Consider the following 23157-nt stretch of genomic DNA (forward strand, 5'->3'; position numbering starts at 1 on the left):
GGCTGCAGAGAAGGAAAGCGAAGGAGAGTAATTCCTAGAGCCCATGGGCCAAACTCAGCTTTGTCGGAATACTGATGGAAGTAACTGCCATTGAGCGGCTACAGTGACATGAACTCCGCAGCATGGTAGTGGTGTCACTTCAGGGCATTTTAATTTCATTCAGCTCTCTCGCCTTAACCCTACTCCCCCGGGTGCCCTGGAACAGCAGGGGAGGGCTCCAAGTGAAATTATCCCCCGTAGCGGTACTATTGTGCTTCAGGGCTTGTTTGCTGGTCTACTCCCTGGGGCGGAGAGCAGCACTGGGAGACTGGAACAAGGAAGTCAACAGTGGAATGTGGACGGTGGCTGTGATCTCTACATGTGCACATGGGTGCAAGGTCAGGACAGGAGGTTATAAATGCATTACCCTTTCTGCTTGAGTTCAGTCTGTTCCACTTAGGTATATTCAGGGACTTGGGGACGGTAGGTGGGGTGGTCAAAACTTGTCATTGTGAGATCCTTGTATCAAGTTGGAGCCGTGGCTGGTGACAAGCAGTGGGGAGGCTTTGCGTTCATTATTGAGGAGGCTTGATAACACCTCACTGTAGGTAGACAGGATGCTTGCAACCCTTAAAAATGTAGAGACCAGACCAAACACTTGGCACTAGCTGCCTTGCCAATTATCACCCAGTGTCTAATACGCCCCCTCTGAGGAAGAGTACTGAGGTGATGTAGGAGTAACTAGTCAAAGTATGTTCCTGCAAGTTGACCTCAATTCCTCCAGTCTAGTTTTAGATGTCAGCACAGCACACTATATAGACAATACTGCTCCCCATAGCTGATGATCTCATAGCAATGAGACAGGTAACACGTCTGCACAGACTCTATTGCATCTAACAGCCACTGCTATGTCAGCATTGACAACGAGGTTTTGTAGTCATATCTGTATGATCTTGCAAGAGTAAATGAGGTGGCTCTCCCATGTGCTATTTCCCTGCTCTGTAACAGATAGTTCGGGTTAGTAAAGGGAACACCCCCTTCCTCCCCCAGGTGTTCTCGTAGAATTCTATCTGGTCATCTCTTCTACTTAACATGTTTCCACAGCAACTAATTAACTTTATTTAATAACTTCCTATATGCACTTAATAAAGCTTGGTGTAGTTTCTAAGATTCAGAGGCACCTGAAATTTCAGACAAATTCACATAAAACAGTACACTCATCTTGTATCCATAAACAGATCATCACACTACACCCACAGAATTTATGTTAAAAAAGGATCTAAGTCCTTCTGAAATACTCAGCATACATTTGATTGGTATAACCCAGGTCAGGCTGGTCCGGCTGTGTCCATGTTACCAGTGGATACGGGGACCTCTAAATCAAAAGTGCGAGGCATATGCCTCATCTTTTGCACTTCTGTATAGACTTCCACTCTGAGGGTTATAATTCAATGTTCAAATCATTTTACCAAGTCCTTTCAGTATCAGCACAAACAACTTGCATTAAGTCTTTTGCAAAGCACCAAGGTAACATATTCACTTTCCCCTAACTCTTGACAGGTGGTAATAAGATTCTCCCGTTTCTTTGAGTGATTTGATTTGAAGGCTTTTTTGTATACAACTACTTAATTGCAGCTATTTTGAAAGGGTGACGCCCGCACGTGGAACCTGAATAATATTTCAACAAGTTTTAAGAAGCTGTCATTTTCTCTGATGTCTCCCAAAGCCTCAGTACATTTTGTCATCCCATTTTAGCTATTTTTTTAATAGAGTGGGGTTTAGTTTCCTATCTATGCACAATGTGTAGATAAAGGTAGTTTAGCTTTCCCAGGTACATCAAATATTTATATTACTTCTGTGTTTAATTTGGATAGAATCTGTATTTATTGTACGTGGATTTTTATATTTTTGAAAAGTACAACTAACTCTATGTGAGCCAGAAATGGAGAAAAATATATTTAAATTTGTTCCCACGTGGAGGTATTTATGAAGCTGTGATATAATGTCGCTCATGCATTTCATTAATAAAACAACACTGGTTAGATTACATTTGTAACTAATATACATGCATCCTATGGTCATGTGTTGGCCCTTTCCTGTGTTAAAATTTCAAAAGTAAAGCAAACAGAAGTTAAAGACAAAAAGCAGTAGGCCTGTATATTTTCTTTTTTTTTTTTTTTTGTCCTGAGGTTGGTAATAATGATTGCTACATTAATTTAGGATGAGGTTTCCATAAGAACTTGGCATTGGCTTAGCTCTGCTTCCACTGAAGTCAGTGGTAAAACTCTCAGAAACTTCAGTGGGAGTACTGAAAAATCCATGCTTAAATGTCTCATTCATTGCATTGGTTTTTGTTGATTTTTCAGGATCAATGCAAAAAGAAAAAAAGAAAACAAAATCAAAACAAGAGAAAATTTGCAATTAAGTCTGCTGCTTGTTGCAGTGGGTCACTCTGAAGAGGTTCTTTCTATTTCAAAAGGTTACACTGATTTGATTCCCTGTACTTAAAATAGGGAAAATCAGTGGGGAATTCTCCAGCAAAATAGAATGAACTTTTTAGGAGCCACAACTGTAGCTGTATAAATCAGAGACACATAAAGGTACCTGCTGGGAGGCAGAAGCTGTTGATCAGCTCCTGAGCTGGAGGATGCAGGAACCATGAAATCTGACGGGCCGCTGGAGGAAATGAATGCTCACAGCCGACTAGGAGATGGGACCCCTGTCTGTCAAGCGGCTGTGTTCTCTTTTTTCCGGTTGGGAGAGAAGACAGACGGGGAAAGGCCAGCTCACTGTTAGCGCGAAAGCTAGTATGGTGTGAAGAATAAGTACATGTGTTCAAAATGGATTCTTCTTTATGAATATGGGTGCAAATCCTGTGGCTCCTACCCAGGGTGTAGTTTTGTTCTGCACTTTTCCCTTTAAGCCTCCTCTGCTCCCATCCAATTTGGAGCGGCTGCAGAGGCTAGCAGGGCCATCAGTATAACTTAGATAGCCCTTGGAGACTGCCTAAGATACAACAGCCTGTCCCCATTGCCCAGTATCCCTACAGAAATATATGGGCTCCAGCCCTGCCTCCTGAAACCTTCAGCAAACCCTGATACTGGGGCTTGTGGCAGGGCTCTCCAAGGTCTTGTAGATTTACATCCAGCGGTGCCAGGTTCAACCCCTGCAGATAATAGCCCACCCAGGAGCGTTGGGTTACATAATCATACTCTATTATGGATGTAATTTACTACCACCTTTCCACATTAGGTTTCATATTATTACTATAGCATCGCATGGGGGAATAATAGCGGTACTGAGAAATATGACTCTTTTTTCCCAAAATATTATTGATTAATGATTCCTTAGGAATCATGTCAACTGGTTAATACAATTCTACGTACGCTCAAGGTCTGGGAAAGAGGGAAACATTTTGTTTAAAAACACTTGGTTACTCTGTATCTTTTTTTTTTCCTGTGTGTCCTTTGTATTGCTAGGATTATACAGGAAAACAGTTCATTTCTCATCTAAACTAATAATAACCCTGTGTTTGTACCAGAATTACTACAGCAACTAATTATGATGTCACAAACAGGGGATTGTGACTTAAGGCAGAGAACAAGCAGCAGGAGCAAAGAAATCCTAACAATACATATCCTGTCTTCACACCAGCACTCTACTAATAAATAGGAAAGAAAAAAAATACAGAAAATACACACGTAAAAAAAAAATCACTTCTAGACAAAACACTTTTCCAAAGGAGTCAATGAATTTTTAAAGCACCAACAGTAAGGAAGGAGAATTTGCTAACAGTCTTTTAAAGCAGGATCCATGGAATACCTGGGACTGTATTTATATTATGTCATGATGTACTCATTACAAGGCTGGAAATAAAACCAATACTTACATCCGGAGCTGCCATTTGTTGGAACCAAAGTGAAGTTGGAAGCCCGTGGGTTACGCACGATATCCTGCCAATGAATGGTGTCGGCGTAGCAAAGAAACTTGTTCTGGCCAACGTATACCCCTCCATTCAGTATTTCTGTATCAAAGAAGAAGACGACAAATCCTTCAGCATTGAGATGTACAGCTGATTAAATATATTGCTTCTAGGGGTGGGGAAGGAACATTGATTTTAAATGTGAGTATTATGGCTAAAATCCCTTGTAACTCTCCGAAAATCGAAGAGCAAGCAGCTAGCAGAATTTGAAAACTGAAACCATCTATTTACACACAAAAGAGTCCTGACGAAGATAGCCACAGATTACAGTGCAAACTCTTCATACCAGTCATACAAAGGGATTTGACAGTCTCCAGATGAGTTTGTGGGAACAACACCTGCTGTTCTAGTCTACTTAGGAATGTACCCCTCATCTATTTGTGTGTGTGTGTGTGTAAATGTCCAAGATTTTGTTGAGATAAAATAATGAAATGATACGCTCTTCTAGTCTGAATCAGACACGCACAATCCCATGCTGTAAATGTAATTAAAAACATATGAACTAAATGGTCTTACTGGCAGTGGGAAGAAAGGAATTCTCTTATTTAGGACTGGTAGAATTTGGGGCATGTGTCATGACCATGGAAAAGCACTTTCTAGAATTACACTTCCATGCAGTCTATCTGAAAGGTTATCTTCATTCTATTCTCTACTGATAAGAGATGGTTCTGTGCAGGACTTGCCAACTGTCAGGTTAAATACTCTAGAGTCTTCTATGATAAAGGCCAGACTCTCACATGCACCTGAAATACAGTTGCGGAGAAAAGCTGTGTGTTTGTGTACCACACTTTGGCCTTATGGGCCAGGTTCTGGACCCCAGACACAGCTCCTCTGTTCTTCATCAGGTAACTGAGAATTCTCCTGACTGATACCACCACCACCACCCTTGCAGCCCTTAGCATAGCGGGTGTATGCAGGGGAGTGGAAATAGACAGAGTATTAGGATTGGGCCACATGTTATCCTGGGGGTAACAGAAATAGCTTCTCTCCTTTCAAGTGCATGTCTTCTCAACCATATATTTAATTTCTAATTATCAGCAACTACTTATTTTTTTTCCTATCTAAACTGTTTTATGATGAAAAATTGGGGGTTTTGACAAAAGGATTTTTTTGGTGTGAAAATATTGGCTTCAATTTTTCATTGAAAAACCAAAACACCCAAATCCAGAAACATTTTGATTTGGAAGATCAGTTCTCCCCATTCATCTCTATGGGCTGTGCTCCCCAACAGGACTGCCTCTCCTATGATGCGCCATGACCAGGGACTACCATTAAGGAGACCATGGTGCATAGTGAGAACTGCAGTCTCACTAGGGAGCCCAGTGTATAGAGTAGAATGGGATCATGAGGCACCCGGACTACAACTTCCATAAGGCACTGTGGCAGCATTTGCAAATCAAATCAAAATATTTCAGTTTCCAGACAAAATATTTTGGTTTTTGAATTTCTGGTGAAAAAAATGAAATTTTCCTTGGAGAATTTAGATAAAAACTGTTCTTTACACTTTTGTCAAAATTTTCCATGAAAAAAAGCTCAGTAAACACCATTGATTATATCCCCAAAAATATTTTGCATTCCCTTGAAGAAAGTCTCCTATTCTAGAAGAGTTGTCATCAGAAAATGTGACTTATCAGCTCCCAAAATTGAGTTTTGTAATTGAATCTGGTTCCGTAAAAGATTCTGCCCCTCCTGCTTTGTTCTTTTTCAGAACAAGTCAGTAAGATGAAACCCATCTGCTTTTATCCAAAATACACAGATCCACCTTGGAAAACTCTAGAAAACACGGAACTTGCAGCACAAGGCAAGGTAGGGCTCAGATGGCTTTTAAACCTCTTTGCACCATCCTGAATGGGCTGCTCCAGGGGGTAAAGTTGTCCTTGAAGTAACAGACAACCCTGAGAAGCTGTCTTAATGACCACAGCTTCTGTGGATGGCAGCCCAGGCCAGAATTTCTGCAGTGACATGTATGTGCTCCACCCCTGCTCTAAAATGCACCTTCTGTTACTGAGGACACCATGTATGCCAGGGCTTTCGATGGGGTCCTTGGTAGGGTGACCATATTTACCGAAGCAACATCTGGACACAGTGCAGGGCTGGTCTGAGCAATCTGGCATCCTGAGCCCCACCCTTACCCCACACAGGGCTGGCCTGAGCCACCTGGCATTGCTGCTTGCCCAAGCCCCATGCTACTAGGGACTGGGGCTGACTGCCCAAGCCCCGCACTGCCCTGGGCTGGCTGCCCGGGACTGGGGCTGACCGCCTGAGCCCCGGGCTGACTGCCCAAGACCCGCCACTCAGCACCTCATGTCACCACTAGCCTCCCCAAAGGCTCCTCTGCAACCCCCCTAGGAGGATGCAATCCACTTTTTTGACTAAACTGGGGTTTGTTCCACTTGCTTTTGCCAACTGATCAGAGCAACTTGCAACTGGGACAAATGCCCATTTTTGCCAAAAATGTGTGGACGTCGGGGACAGGGCTTAAAAAGGGGGACTGTCCCGGCCAAAACAGGACTTATGGTCACCTTAATCCTTGGGCAACATTCAGCTGTCCTCAGAAATCCTTCCCCAGCTTACAGTCCCCTGTACACTGGTCCAGTCCTTTCTCCTGGCCTAAAGGGGCCAGAGTGGGAGTGAGGATCTCACTTTAGGGGCCTGACAGCTGTAATGTTTCCTTGAACATAGGACCTGTAATTTACAGCAATGCAAGCAAGACAAAAACAGACAAGTAGACAGAAGAAGACAGACAGGAACCCTACAGACTTCCCCCGCCCCCTCTATGAAACACCTGAAGTTCCTGTTCCCTGAACGCTTTCTAGGAAATTAAAATAGGAGATAGCATAAAATGCACCGTGGGAGCTGTCATTCTAACTGCAGATAGGAGCTAATCCATGTACAAGACATATTAGAAAGTGATACTCACAATGGAAATGTACTTTAACCATAACTTCCTGAAATATAATCTTTGTTACCGTTTGTCCTCTTTGTTTCTAAAACATTTTTTGCTAATTTGTGATGTTATTAGTATCTAGTCATTACATAATTTCTGTGGCAAAGCTTACTTTTTGTTTAAGCATTCCTTATTTCTCTATCTCCTTAAAGATCTGATTTCTCAAATCTCAGTAGAGCAGGCTATTCTCCTCGAGGTAGAAGCAGCAGTAGCAGGATTTCTTTTCAAAACAATTTCTTTTCACCTTCCAGAAATCCTGTCGGTTCCACTGTTTCCCCTCTTGTTTTTCAGTGTTTCAAAGCACTGGACAAACTTTTAGCCATGTGACTCTCATTAAAGTTAATGAGAGCGGTGCAGCTAAAACCCCAGGAGACACTCCGTGTTACAGATGCAAGTCCCAGCAAAGAAAATGTGAAGGTTACTTATTAAGGGCATCTTAGAATGACATTAAGGGGTGCAATTGCTGCTAGGAGTGGCATCCTTCTTAAGGAGACATTAAAAGTAACTCTTGACTACTTTGGGGATGATTAAGGTTATTTGTAGTCTAGAGATCCAGAGCAAATCTTTAAAAACTTCTCAGGGGAATATTAACATCTACAAACACTAAGGAAATAAGACCCTGCATTTTTCACTACGAATATTAGGATTTACATACCATGTAAAGGAGATAGTCTCCATAAAATAACATGATTAAAGGGATCACATGCAAACTCGTCCTTCCTCCACATTAATCAGTTACCGGTATTGACATTTATTTCTAGGAAATCTTTGGTTTAAGAGCTTGTCTTTTCCACTGAAAAGGGGCTTAAAATGGCGACAATAATAACTATTTTGCACAGAAAGGAATCCAGATTAGAGGTAGACTACTGATCTGTCTGTATGATATTCTTATGATCCCTGACATATCCCACACAGCAGCTGCCAGCAATTCTGTCCCAAGAGAAAGGCAGGATTTAGCAGGACTTTTGAAAAAAATGATTAGCGACCATTTCTCCTTTTTATCCCATTGACATGGGATTAGCAAATCTGTCCCAAATCCTGATCCAAAAAATATTGTCTGACATACATTGAAGAATTGAAGAGCCACCTTCCTCTTCTGCTAATAATTTACAAATCGGTTTTAAATAGTGTTGCTATCAATTGATATATCTGACTATCCGCCAAAGGCATAATTTATTTATACATGCATTCACTTGACAATGCTTATTAAAAATGGTCTCAGTTAGCTCGATAGGAAACTTCTGTACATTCTGATACACTCAATAGCCCTCTACTCTAGTTTCAATGGGGCTACGTGCGGAGTAAGAAGCTACTAATTGTGAAAAAGGGTTTAAGAATCAGGTCCCTTTCCTGCAACTACAATAAATCACAAGTTGTCACTAATGTTAACTCAAGGTAAATGTAACAAGTTCTCTGACTTCTATTAGCCACCCTTAATTTCAATAATAAGCATTGCATTCATAGACTGGTAGACTTTAAGGTCAGAAGGGACCATTGTGATCAGCTGGTTTGACCTTCTGCTCATTGCAAGCCACAGAACCTCACCCACTCCTTGTCTGCTCTGGCCTTTCTTAGACCCTTCTACAGTCATTTACACTTGTGCAAGTTCAGGGCGATAGTGCTTTAGACCCACTGTGCACTGGTGCAAATAATGTGTTTGGTTTGTTTACATTTTGTATTGTGCTGGATGAAAGACTTGCCTTTAAAAAGTAAAGTTCAGCCTGCATAGCAATTAAAACCTGATTTCCCTCTGCACTGTAACCATACAAAACGGAAACCAAAACCAGGTGGGGCAAGTATGTGCTATGCATTTAATATTAGTTTGACTTTGTGTACTTGGGGCCAGAATTTTCAAAAGATCCCAGCACCCACCCAGATTTTCAAAAGAGCACAGCTCCCTGTTAAACTCCACGTTGAATGCTGAATGATTTTCAAAATCTGGCCATAGGTGCTACATAGGGAGCGGATGATTGCTTTGCACTTTGAAAATTTGGCCCCATGCATGATAGGCATGTATCACTGAACACAATGGAACAGAAATAAAGAATATTTTGCCATTACCACCAAGCTTTGAACTAGCTTCCAGCTAATGACCCAGATAATCTTTACTTGAAATTGTATAATTGAGATGGAAGACTGTCCGGGGTTTCTCGTTGATACGCAGCATCCGCATCCGTGAGCTTTTGACTATGCTTTGACTAGCCGTGAGCTTTTGAGCTTTGAATACAGAAGGTTACATCTCTCATTTTCATTATCAAACTGCCCCCATTTCCCCAATACAAATGTGACATTTCAATTTTACACAGTCCAACTCTTCTTAAATCATCTGTACAAAAACTTCAGATCTTGATTGATGATGGATGAGCTATTTTCTCCTAAACCACCCAGTTCTCATTACCCTTTAAAGACATAGCTTATTAATAATGGACCTGACGTGTGTTCCCGGTGGGCCATCAGCAATCCACTGTGGTAGTAGCTCAAAAGATTTGGTTTAAGGAGCAGGCATGAAATTTCCAGGCCAAAGCCATTCTGGAGTTGATGTATTCAGCTTCCTGGATGAAATATGACAAGGTTGTAAGAGTAATACAGATATGACAACAGATTGGTGGGTGATAATGGGGAGATGTGGCAATGTCAGCATCCGGAGAAGTATCAACAACCGTAATGGATGCTGACCTTGAAAATTAAGGACAGACAGCCTCAGTCTGGAATATCTAATCTTGCATGATATACTGTGAAACAGAGCTTTTGTTTGGTTTCCAGAGAAAAGTCTTAGGAGGTATAAGATGGTCTCCAGTTTTGTTTCTGAAATTCAGATTTGCAATCTCTCTTCTGACTGGTTACAGTGGATGTTTGACGACATCCTTGCACCCGGTTGAATACTTATCGTTCTCCACTCCTTAAAAATAAAATGCTAACAAAAACATGGTATCTCTCTCTCTCTCTCTTTCCCTGCCCTCTGGTTTGATAAATCCCAAGGTAGAACTTTAATTTTTAATTCGGAGTTGTAATATCACTTTCAGATCCAATGGAGAAAATATTTAGGGACAGATTCGGCTCTCAGAAAGGCGCACACAGCGTCCATTTGAAATAGGAGTGAAAGCTGTCAGAGTTGCTCAGAGTTAAGGATACCTTATGGGATCTGAAAATACCTTGCTGCCTTAATCTGCACAGGAAATTGGGAGAAGTAGAACATCAGTGATTGTGCTGTAGACAGGCCATTTATGACTGTTCAAGAGAAGAGCCTTTCTTGTGTTGCTTGAACAGATGGATAAGAAGAGAGGTCCTTGCCCCAGAGAACTTGCAGTCTAAACAATGTGCAAAGATGGGGGAAAGGATGCAACAGAAGCCTTTTCCTTCACCTACTGTTCTGTTTTATTTTTTTTGTTAGAATGATAATATGTGCTTTTTTATAAGAGCTTTTTCCTTCATACTTCTGCCTTATTCTACAATGAAGTCACAATCCTGGTTGCTCACATCACAACTGCCATTCCATGGTAAAGACTAAAGCTGGTCAAACTATTCATTACAAATAATATTTGATGGATTTACCCACTTTTGGTAATTAGCAAACCAGTTATAAACTGATCCTGATGTTCTAATCTGCTCATTTTTCAGAAATATTCTCTGCATGAGACATTTTTGTAGATGGATGGATGGATGGATGGATTGTCTGTGAACTGTTTGCTTTAGCTATGAGTTACTAATGTTCTGTGATAGGTTACCTAAGTCACATGGTAAGAGTTCTGCTCCATTACTGGCTGATTGAAACTTTTTAAGGAGCAGATATTATGGGTTGCTCATTTCTGGTCTGACATTCTGGGTGAATAATCATTCCTAAAATATTAGAGATTCATAAATATGTGTTTTTCTTCAAACGACTGGCAGCTTTCCAAATAACGAGGACAGTGTCCCTATGACTCATAACAAACTGGACTTGGTGCTTTATTTTAAGAAAATATGGGAGTGACAGGATTTTCCTTTTTTTTTTTTTTTAACCCGTCAAGTAGCTCTAGTAATGATGATAAAATTTTTGCATTCACTTCAGAATCAAGTGGCAAGAGTAGGTGGGGCTATTCTCTGTTCTCAGAACCTGTTGCAGCCTTTATGCTGGAGTGGAAGATGGTGTTCTTTTTAGAGCCAAATCTCAGGGCAGATTTTCAAATGTAGTCAACAGGACTTGTGCTTCAGAATCCTTTATCCCACTTTGTAAATCTCCCCTGTGGAAACTTTGAAGCTGACATTTACCCAGTGTATTGGGTATTTCAGGCAGCAGCAGCAGACCGAGCGTAGAGTGCTCTACCTTCTATATTAGGCAGAGATGCAATGATTAGACACTAATAACTTTCCAAATTTGCAAAAAAGATTTTAAAAGCAAAGAGGACAAAAGCTAAAAATGATTATATTTAAGTAAATGATATTTAAAATACATTCCCATTGTGAACATCTCTTTCCAGTGCTTCTTGAACGGCGATTAGCTCCTATCTGCACAGTTAAAGGGCATAAAATGCACTAAGGGAGCTGTCATTCCATTTTCTACTCTCATCTCCCAGAAAGAGTTCACTGAAAAGGAACTTCAGGTGTTTCATATGGAGGCGGAAAAAAAATCCATCATTATTTTATTTTATTTTTTGGTCTACCTTTCTCTGCCAACTTGTTTTTATAATCTGGGATCTCTGCCTTTTTCCTTTTGTTTATTGTTTAACATTATCTCTTGCTTTCAGTGCAGTAAATTAAAATTAGATGTTGACTTTATGATGATGAGTTCATTATACTGTAACTCTATTGCATATTGATCACATTTGTGCTTCATTTGCTTAACACATATCAGGGTTTATTAGGTCTTTTCAAGTATTGTTCCTGGGAAAAGAGCAGCAGGAAGCAAATCGCATTGGGGCCAGATGCTGAGCCAATGTAAATCAAATGCAGTTCTACAGATGTCAATGGAGTTGGGCTGATTTGCACCAACTGAGGACCTGGCCCAAGAGGAGAAAGAAGAGACAAACTGACAAGGAGGAATGAGTGTGGATTCAACAGAAAGGAAGGAGGAGAGCAAAAGTATTTGAAAGAGAAAACTAACCTCGGAACTTGCATTAGTTTTCTTATATTTAAAGGCCAGATTCTGAGATCCTTTGTCCAGTTCACTAGTGCCTTCCTTCATGAGTGACCTTGTTAACTTCAATGAGATAATCCTTGGACAGAGAGACTATTCATTGGGAAATAAGGGTATAAGGGTCATGGCAATGAAGAGTTAGCGCAAATAACTGGAGACAACAGAAGCAGCTAAATTAAGCAAATAAAGCCAAAAAGACCCTACCTATTATCATCTTGTTCTGAGCAACAGGACTTAAGAGCATGATTAAAAGTAAAATCCTCGCATAGTCTCTCTTGTTATAGTTTATCTCATCTGGGGGTTTTGTTGCTGTTGCTGAACTTGCATTATTGTGACTTACAGTAAATCAGTGGATTCCTTCCTAAAGGAAGTGTGAGAACTTAATTTGGAGGTGACTGTTTCTTTAATCTCCTCCTTCCTTTTGCTAGCCTGCTGCACACTCCCACTTTCCATGGTGCTGCTCTCACACTTTCCATCAAAATCTAAAAGAAAACCGGTCTGCATTGCTGCCTTTCTTCACTGGTATCCAAGTGAGTTGGGATCATTTTCATGTTAGGCAGGTCACTCAATCACTCAGTTTCCCTATGATAAACGAGAAGACTAAGAGCTTAGCTAGCTCACAGGTGTGTTATTGAAGCCAAATTCATTAAAGCAAGGTACCTTGGAGTTCTTGAATGGAAAGTGCTCCAAAAGTGTCAAGTATTAATTATTATCATCATCATTATTATTGACAACAATCCACTGCTGCCCAGTTCACCTCACTCTCATCTCTCTGATCTCCAGGTGGACCAAAACTCAGCCGCTAAAATCTTTTCCCTTCCATTCTGACCGTGTCTTCCCACTCCACGTAATCTGCTTTGATCTGGTAACTGATGGACCAACTCTACAAGTTCAACTCAACTCCACATTCCCCACTTTCACAAGGCATGGGTACTGCAGGAGAAAAGTTATGTGATCATGTAATTACAGACTGCATTATAACGTAGACACATGGGGACCTGAATTAAGGTTGCACTGGCAACCTCAATTCTGGCATTTTCAAACTTCTGAGTGCTTCATTTTACAATCTTAACATTCTTTTAACGTGGTTTCTTAGAATGGAATACACGTATACACCACCATAAGAAGGATTAATCGTAATAGTCATAAGCACAATGGAAATGTTTATCTTTAACAACTTATCTTCCTGCTTTCATAAAGGCATTTTCCATTTTTATTGTGCAATTTCAGTAACAAATAGAATCGAACATAGAAAAAGCAAAGGAAATAAATACGTCTTATTTTCATGTGTGTGACATGTTGTAAAATAAGTGATAAAGTATTCGTCACACAGAATCTGTATCTGTGTCACTGTTCAGACTCCCATGCTGGGGATATACAGACTTCCACCCCCTGCTGCTTCAGGAATGAAAGAATCGCTGCCCCTTTGGTCTCAAAATCTTTTGGCTTCTGTTTTAAAAAAAAATGAAATCAAATTATTCAAGTGATAATGAGTCTCCAATAAAGTGTCTGTGGATGGTACCAAGTGTCTGTGGATGGTACCACTTTAAAGGCTGATGCCAATAAGAGACATGCGTATCTGAATAAGAAGGGCAATATTGCTCCAACAGTCAGAGACAAATGGTCGGTTTGTTTATAACACCTGTTTAAAGATTTCATGTGAGGGCAGGATCATCGGCTGGTGTGTTTGCACTAAGGTAAGAAGCTTGTTCTAGGGAATAATTAGGTGGATTCTGTTGTCTCGCAGATGCAAACAGCTTGTTATTTCACCTGTATATAAGAAAGATGACAGAGGGAGCGGACCTAGGGTGTGGGCTGAGAAGTCAAGAGGAAGGAACCTTAAGCACATCTTATTTTTCTTTTCTTTGCTGGAAGGGGGCAATTTGGGACACTTCATCATGTGTGAACTGTGACCATAGAGCAGGGGCAGGTGCTCACAGTCACCGGTAAATATCTCACCCAAACGACAACACAGCAGTTTGTTCCTTCCTAATAATTCCTCTTCTAACACACGATTATTTGACTGTGCTCCTCTTAGAGACGCGCGAGCAATAGCAAAATTGCTTCAGCAAATTGCTGAAAAGGATTTCAGTGACAAAAAACACAGCTGTGGCCCTCTGAACATCTCACAGCTGATAAATCTGTTGAATTTCAAGTGTGTCGCTTCCCTAATCCCCTTCTCTGCTCTCATTCAGCTACTCCCTTTTGGCTGAGCACCGGTACGACAGCAGGAAGAGGGGAAGAGGAAATGAAGCTTGCCTGCTCAAAGAGCACTGCTGATTGACTAAGGGAAGGAACTGCAGTGGAATCATCCCTCCTCCCAAAATCCCCACTGGAAGCCAGCAGGTCTGTGAGCTGGCTTGACAGAGGGACCATAGGGTGTGTCACAATGAGACCTCCCAGAACTGGGAGTAGTTGCTCCTGTCTATTAACAGCTCACGAAAGCTTATGCTCAAATAAATTGGTTAGTCTCTAAGGTGCCACAAGTCCTCCTTTTCTTTTTGCGGATACAGACTAACGCGGCTGCTACTCTGAAAAAAGTTCTCAGGTGATAATCCTGCCGGGCACTACCCAGTATTTCTATGAGCCCACTGTCCAAAGTAGCTAATCCAGTCTGCCCCTGGCAGTCTCCTTTCACGTGATCGGGGCTCCTGGTGCCAAGTGTCCTAGAACACCATTCAATAAAAGATACATGGGATTTGTCGTTACACGTTCTGCTTCCCACTCCATGGGACATTTAACATTCTTCACTCTTGAACTGCCAGGTCTGACTCAAAGCAGAGTGATACAGCATTACTGCAGCAAGAGCTTTCTGGTCTGTCAGACAGATCAGCTCCAGACAGGTGCTGAAGTAAGCGGCAAGAAGATAATCCTTTTTGTCCTCTTACGTTGGATCCAGGCCCAATTTCTTCCATAGCTTGTCTGCTGTTGGTTCTGTGATTACAGCTTCTCTCCAGAGGATGTAGAATATTAATTCAGTGTGTGGCTTACATCATTAAGCATGGGTGGCCAGTGGAGGGAATTCTGATACTGCTCCCCTGTGATTGCAGGCGGCATCAGTTAGCTGCTATCACACCTGCAGACTCTACAAGCGTCCTCTAGACATGTCCTTCCAGGAGCAAGCAGCAGACCAAAGCCACAAACATGACAAAAGGCACTTAGAAACAGTTCCATGCCCACTGCTCCCAGCTGTGTTACTAACTAGGGACAAGGAGTGCCCCATAGCTCTTTGCATGGGTGCACTGGAGAGAAGCCTTGTAATCCCAACCACATGGTGCACCTCCATAGACTAGGGTATGTTACCACTCACTAGGTAGTCACATCTTATGACAGCAGGACTTGTCAATATTTTCTGTCTCCCACTGCCCTGTTAGGGACCCATCCCATCCTTGTCCTCCAGAGACCCTTCCGTGAGTGGACAGACTGAACCCCTACTTGACAACAGTCAACAGAGTTTGCAGAAGAGGGTCAAGGCCACGGAGTAAGCATCCAATTGCAGGACAGGAAGGGTAGCGACCAGGCCTTGCTGAGATGTCTAATAGAGAGGAGGCCTGGGAGCCAAAGTGAACTTCTAAGCAAACCAGTTGGGTTAGTTCATTGCAAACCAAACTTTAGACTGTGAGTTCCTCATCCACACAGACCAAACCCAGGAGGACTCTCCAATAGTTTTCTCAGAATTCTAGTGGTACTCCTGCCCTCTTGCAGTATTTTTATTCTCTAGGCTAACACATTGCTATGCTGCCAGTCTGGCCACAACTTTGCCTTAAATGCTTTCCCTTGTCAGGCCATTTGCTATGTAATATTTTGATCAAACCCTTCAATGGTTCATGTCTGCCAGTAGCAGCTCTCAATTTATCTCACCCAACTGCAGAGATACGTACCTGTGAGACTTCCTTGCTCTTCTAGCATTGGCTCTTTATGTGCGGTGTCTTGAGAGTAAATGTAGCATGACAGTTTGCCACGGCTACTTCCTTTCCTGGAGAATTTTTCCACTTGAAAGTCAAACGACTCTAGTATCAGCAGCATCCTCTACAGATATTTTTTTTGGGGGGAAAAGGGGGCTGCTGGGATAGGGAGGTGGCATCTGAATGCAGTGGCTTTCCCAGTACACTATCTAGAAGCTAGCGATCTGATATTATTGGGACTTTATGTCTTTACAATCAATGACAAATTCTATGGTAAGCAGTTCTCATATGAGTCTTGGCTAATGCATTTGACACAAAGGCCAATGGCCTTTTATCTTGGAGCAGAACTGCCCCATGTCCATCCAACAAGGCAACAACACGGAGAAACTCCTTGTCCTTATCAAATAAAACCCCCCTAAGAACTGGATCTAATGACAATATCCTTCATTCTCTGAAAAGCTATACAACTTGATTGTCCCAGCTCCATGGAACCTCTTTCTTTACAAACTGTCGTAATGTAGCTGTAGCCTGGGATAACCCTGCACCAGTGCTACCGTTGATTCCAGATGTGTTTCAGTATAGGCATTGGCCTACTGGCTTGTATTTGCGATGGATCAAGTTTAATGTCAACTTTTGTAAATGAATGACCTAATAAGCTACTGGCTGGACTCCAAAGTGGAGTCCATCTGCACTGAATTTGAAATATCTTACATACGTTCCCTTTAAATAAGATATCACATTTCCTTTATATGTTGTTAGCCATGCTTGAGAGACAACATCAACTATTAGAACAGGATTTCCAGTGAAGACTTTTTAAGGCTTGATGGGCTTGTGCCTTTCACTTGAAAATGTCCTGTATTGAAACTATCTGACAGCCTACAAAACCTCCCTCTGCTCTCTGGCAAATTGAATATTATGAAATAGCTGCTTTTTCATCCAATAGGAGTTGATCTTACCATGATGGGGGCTATAGAGATCGATAAAAAGAGTGATTGGAAACTGAATAATGTGGATGTAAGCATAGTAATCAGTAATGTTCATAAGAACATAAGAACTGCCATACTGGGTCAGACCAAAGGTCCATTTTGCCCAGTATCCTGTCTTCTGACAGTGGCCAATCCCAGGTGCCCCAGAGGGAATGAACAGAACAGGGAATCATCAAGTGATCCATCCCCTGTCGCCCATTCCCAGCTTCTGGCAAACAGAGGCTAGGCACACCATCCCTGTCCACCCTGGCTAATAGCCATTGATGGACCTATCCTCCTTGAAATTATTTAGTTCTTTTTTTAACCCTGTTATAGTCTTGGCCTTCACAACATCCTCTAGCATGGAAATCCACAGGCTGACTGTGCGTTGTGTGAAAAAATACTTCCTTTTGTTTGTTTTAAACCTGCTGCCTATTAATTTCATTTGGTGGCCCCCAGTTCTTGTGTTATGAGATAGAGTAAATAAAACTTTCTTATTTACTTTCTCCATGCCAGTCACGATTTTATAGATCTCTATCATATCCCCCTTTAGTCATCTCTTTTCCAAGCTGAAAAGTCCCAGTCTTATTAATATCTCCTCATACGGCAGCCATTTCATACTCCCAATCATTTTTGTTACCCTTTTCTGAACCTTTTCCAATTCCAATATATCTTTTTGTGATGGGGTGACCACATCTGCATGGAGTATTCAAGATGTGGGCGTACCATGGATTTATATAAAGGCAATATGATATTTTCTGTTCTATTATCTATCGCTTTCTTAATGATGCCCAACATTCTGTTCACTTTTTTGACTGCCGCTGCACATTCAGTGGATGTTTTCAGAGAACTATCCACAATGACTCCAAGATCTCGTTCTTGAGTGGTAACAGCCAATTTAGACCCCATCATTTTCCATGTATAGCTGGGATTATGTTTTCCAATGTGAATTACTTTGCATTTATCAACATTGAATTTCATCTGCCATTTTGTTCCCCAGTCACCTAGTTCTGAGAGGTCCTTTTGTAGCTCTTCGCAGTCTGTCTGGGACTTAACTATCTTGTTAATTTTGCCACCTCACCATTTACCCCTTTTTCTAGATCATTTATGAATATGTTAAATAGGACTGGGCCCAGTACAGATCCCTGGGGGACACCACTATTTACCTCTCTACATTCTGAAAACTGGCCATTTATTCCTATCCTTTGTTTTCTATCTTTTAACCAGTTACCAGTCCATGAGAGAACCTTCCCTCTTATTCCATGACTGCTTACTTTGCTTAAAAGCCTTTAATGGGGGACCCTGTCAAAGGCTTTCTGAACATCTAAATACACTATATCCACTGGATCCTCCTTGTCCACATGCTTATTGACCCCTCAAATAATTCTAGTAGATTTGTGAGGCATGATTTCCCTTTACAAAAAACATGTTGACTATTCCCCCAACTAATTATATTCATCTAGGTGTCTGATAATTCTGTTCTTTAATATAGTTTCAACCAATTTGCCCAGTACTGAAGTCAGACTTACCAGTCTGTAATTGCATAGGTCTCCCCTGGAGCCCTTTTTAAAAATTGGTGTCACATTAGCTATCCTCCAGTCAGTAGGTAAAGAAGCTGATTTAAATGATAGGTTACAGACAACAGTTAGTAGTCCTGCAATTTCATATTTGAGTTCCTTCAGAATTCTTGGGTGAATACCATCTGGTCCTGGTGACTTATTACTGTTCAGTTTATCAATTTGTTCCAAAAACTCCTCTAATGACACTTTGTTTATAGCTAAAAGTCTCTTTCGTTTTTTTTTTCTTCTTCTTTAATAACTGCTACTATGCATTGGTTTTTCTGTTCCTAGTTTTTGTATGAATTGTAATTCAGCTTTCAATCCTGGTAGAACTGTCAGTAGAATTTGCCTTGGTGCATGTACTATACTGCTGGGTGATGATTCTTGTGCAAATGTATATGGTACTCACTAATCCTAGAAACTTGTTAGCATTCTGTTACAACATATTTTTAGCTAACCCATTTCCTTCTGTTCAAAATTACTTCAATTATGCCCAATTTTTTGCTTCTTTTATAACTTAGTATTGAAGCAGAATAAACACTGGCATAAAATTGCTGTAAGATCAATGTCTTGTCTAGCAAACAATACTGCCGACTTTTTTTTTTTAAAACACGGCCTACCACATTTTGGACAGTCTCCCATTCTAACTTGTTTCTGACCAATACCAGTGCAACCTTGCTTGTGCCACTGAGTGCTTTCCTCCCTATATTTAGTTGCAGAACACACTTTATGCCCGGACTAGGAGCTGTATCTTGTAATATTACCACCACTATGCAATTAAATCTATTCGAAACAGATTCATCTGTAGAGAAACAGTGCCCTTGTCCATACTTCTGGTTAAGCTGGATTCAGCACTGATTAAACTACATCCATTCCAGACATTCTTCTAGAATATTTTTACAGTATAGGGTAGACAATGCTAGAAAGAGTGGGCTTGAAAGACATTAGGGGGAAGATGAAGTAGGCTGGAAAGCGCATGTTTGAGGTGGGCTGGATGTGAGATAAGAATGGAGGATGAATGACCAGCCAAGAAACTATGGGAGGAAGAGGAGAGCAAGAAAGGACATGGAAGACCTAGAGTACTATGGAAAAACTCTGTGAAGAGAAAAGGATTGGAACTCCAAGACATCAGAATGTGTGCCGTGGACCAGAAAGAATGATGAAGATTCATGGGCACCTCTGACCCCATGGAAATAGGAAAAGGAGTCAAGAAGTGAAGAGAAGTGAGACAAAGTTAGAAAGAGTTAATGCCTAGAACCACCAGGACTAGTCCCCACTTTGTAAGGAGATAAAGGCTGAGAGTTTCTGCAGTGAATGGACAAATGAGAAGCAGGACCCAGGAAGAGGCAATGTGATGAAAGCAAGGAGAGGAATTAGACAAAAGCAGCTGCTTGCACGTCCGCAGGGCTGAACTCAGTCATGTTAGCCAGCATCTCTGCAAGTTGAAATGACTGTAGCTTTTTTTGCCCTCTCTTTTTAAGGTAAATGGAACTTGGAACGCATTTGGTAAATAAGTACATTATGCTCGAAAATATCCTGGGTATATGTTGTCAATTTCTGTCCCAGTGAGAAATTGCTAGGCCCCAAAATTGGTTACCAGTGGGTAACAGGACAGGACCATTTAGATGACAAAAATAGATAAATAACATGCTCTGGGTTATTTTTCCTCACTTGGTTTAATAGACTTTCTTCCTCTTGTGCTTCAAAAGTTCTATTCAAAATGGCCTATGAAGTCAACTTAAGCCAGCAGTACTAGTATAGCCTGTTAGTCGCGGTCTTCAAAGCTTACAAAAGATTTGCTTGTTGGCTACAGGGTTAATTAGCAGATAGAAAAGATGTTGTTTTTTTTTTACAAAGGACTGAGGTGGGGAAGAGAAGAAAACTCTTGGAAAGTCAAATCTCATGAAGGCCAGTTAGTTGAGTGCCTCCGGGCAAACTCCCGACACTAAAAATTCAATTAATTTAGCAGTTCTTAGCTTCACAAGATTTCTAATTGCAGACAAGATAATATAATAAGAAGTGATCCCAAAGTGTAAAAACTAAAAAAAAACCCAAAACTGCGTGTTTGCCAGGGGATTCCTCAGGCACAGAACAACTTTACAGACTTTCCAGCTTTCAAAAGTTCAATTGTTTATATATTTTATTCATTTATTCCCTCAGCTTCATCAGGATGCATCCAGTTGGTATTCTATTCAAGGTAGTCACAGAATACTGATGCTGGAAGGACCATATGCACCAAGCTACTGTTAATCCATATCCACAATACTTTGAATCAAAAATGCACTTTAAAAAGGCCATTTACTATCTTCCCAGAAGGCAGCTGAGCTGCTGCAGCTTTGGGACTGGTCAGAAGATGTTGAAATGGGCAAAGCTGGGCCCCTCCCTCCAAGAAGGGAACCATTTTCTGTAGGCCCAAGACACATGGCTTTCTAGCCCTGATGGGAGAGAGGGAGTCTCCTGGGAGCCATAAATTGGATCTCACCTGCTTTGATCGAGAGCAGCCATTTTCTTTGTGCACTCCACAACTCCACATGAGGACTTCTACCCACGCTCTCCAATGGATGCTCAGCATGCTCTGCACATGACCATTAATCTAATGAGTACTGGAGCTGCTGATTGACAGAGGTCACATTGGATGAAAGGGTGAAGGAGATGTAAGGCACTATAATCTCCCGCCATCAAAGGGGGCAGAGTTAAGGGGGTGAGGAATGTCACTTTCAAGCTGCATTTCTTTTTTTGTGTCCGTGTTTTTTTCATTCCCCTTGTAAGCGATAAGTAAAGAGACTTTCCCTCCACATTTCTCTGTTTTGCAATATTTGTGTTTTGAGACTCAACCACTTAGAGAGCGATTCTGCCCCATGATCCGCCTGCACATAGTGCCTGTAAAAAAACCTTCAAAGGGCCAAGGGAGAATTCCCCTGTGCAGGTACTGCCTTGGAACATCGCTCCTCCAGCTCAAACCCCCTGCCTTGGGAATCATTGCAGAGGTGTGACAGGTTGCCTCCAGGAAGCGTGGCAGAGTCTGATCTTGGTGTTCTGCAAAGGCACAAGTAGCACAGGGCCTGCAACCTTAGCTCTCCATTAGCAAAGCTTTTCACATGCTGGGAGAGAGAAGCACTGCATGACGAGGCCCTACGCTGTCCCATGGTGTGACACAAGGCAATTCAACGCAAAGGCATTTCTGAAGTACATATTGTTTCAGCAGACCTCTCTCCGTATTCCAAATTTCAGCCATACTAAAATGCCCAAAGTCAATTTAAAGCCTCAGTGGTGTTATGGTTCCTCTCCTTCTAGGAGTCATTTTTCCTGGTGTGAATAATATTTTCTAGTTAGTGACTGCGGCTCACTCTGCACATCGTCCGTCTGTCACAGTTTCCTTCCAACTCAATTGCCATCCTGCAGTTCGATAGATCACGCACACAGGCACCATCTTGCAATGCCCATTACTTTTCCTTGTGTGCCAGTTTTAAATGTTTGCGTTTGGTTTTCATTCTCAGCCCAATTGCTGCTTCCCGGTGGAGTTAGTGATTGACTAAAGCAGTAAAAAGTTGGGTTTTTTTTAAATCAACAGGGTGAGTTGAGGAGAAATTCTGCAGACAGTTTAAGCAATGCTTGCATTTTCTAAGGTCCAAATGATCATTGGATACAGAGATCAAAGCACATTCCGGGAGGGAGCAGTGCAGAAGAGGGGAAAAGTAACTTCTAGGCATCCTTATTCTCAGCACTTCTCACCCTACAGAGGCCTCTTGCTGGGGATTGGGCTCTGTAGTTGGGGAAGGAGAAGGAGATGGCCAGAGGTGAGAAGTTTAGTAATAGCCACTCCTCAGGTTCATCCCTCTTCCTCACATCCACATCACATAATGCTGATGCTGTCTCAATTATCACAGGCACCGTCCTCAGCCACAACATGAACGCAGAGGAGAGGATGCCACTGGCTGCCAGCTAGTAGCTGGAGAGGTGCAAAGTAGTCAGAGTGTGTGGGGAGGGGGGCCACAGGGCCTTGGTGGTTTCCTGAGAGATGTGTGGATCACGTGGATCCATTGGTTTGGGTAGTCAAAATGTAGCTACCTACTCCAGGCTGACACAAAGCACACACCACCGACAAAAATATTAGAAGGAAACACCACGAATTTAAACCCCTCAAAAGTTTCCTACCCTTTACATCTAAGTAACTCACACAGGAGACAATATAGTCCAGGGGGAGTTTCATTAAGTTCAGTGCAGGATGTCAATTTCCTACATCTGAAGTAATAATCAGTAGCTGGCTTAAAAGAGGGATGCATTTGTCTCAGGTACAGTATGTGCTGTGTTTGATGTTACAATCCAGTTGGCTGAGTTCTCTCTAACACTGCCCCAAACCCTGTGTAACATACAGCATTTTGACAACCACATTTCATTCGGGAGTCCACTCGTCCTTCACCTCTTTGGCACGGCAGACAGCGATCTGAAGCTCTGGCAGCTTTTCATCTGCAACTGACTCTCAGCTGGCACAGCAGAGATTTGAACTCACATCCTTTCAAAGGGCAGAAATGGCATGCTAGACTAGCATCCCGCATTGTAAAGTAAAGCTACCATATAGCACTATATATGGCTAAGGTTTCTTTAGGGGTCATGGAGAAATCATATATGAGGAAAACACGCACACACAAACGAATATATCAGAAGGCAGGAAGAGAATAGAGGCACACACATTTACAGAAAAATTTC

General features: G+C 41.7%; 1 protein-coding gene across 5 annotated transcripts in view; it reads right to left on the minus strand.

The window, feature by feature from the left end:
- Positions 1-23157, minus strand: part of ERBB4 (erb-b2 receptor tyrosine kinase 4) — a 972415-nt gene that overhangs the window by 288498 nt on the left and 660760 nt on the right. For all 5 annotated transcript variants that reach the window (XM_073306719.1, XM_073306718.1, XM_073306716.1 and 2 more), the window contains exon 4: positions 3869-4003. In XM_073306719.1, coding sequence (XP_073162820.1) covers positions 3869-4003 — 135 coding nt within the window. The remainder of the gene's footprint in view (positions 1-3868; positions 4004-23157) is intronic.

Source organism: Lepidochelys kempii, chromosome 11 (genome assembly GCF_965140265.1).
Source record: "Lepidochelys kempii isolate rLepKem1 chromosome 11, rLepKem1.hap2, whole genome shotgun sequence".
Taxonomy (NCBI): domain Eukaryota; kingdom Metazoa; phylum Chordata; order Testudines; family Cheloniidae; genus Lepidochelys; species Lepidochelys kempii.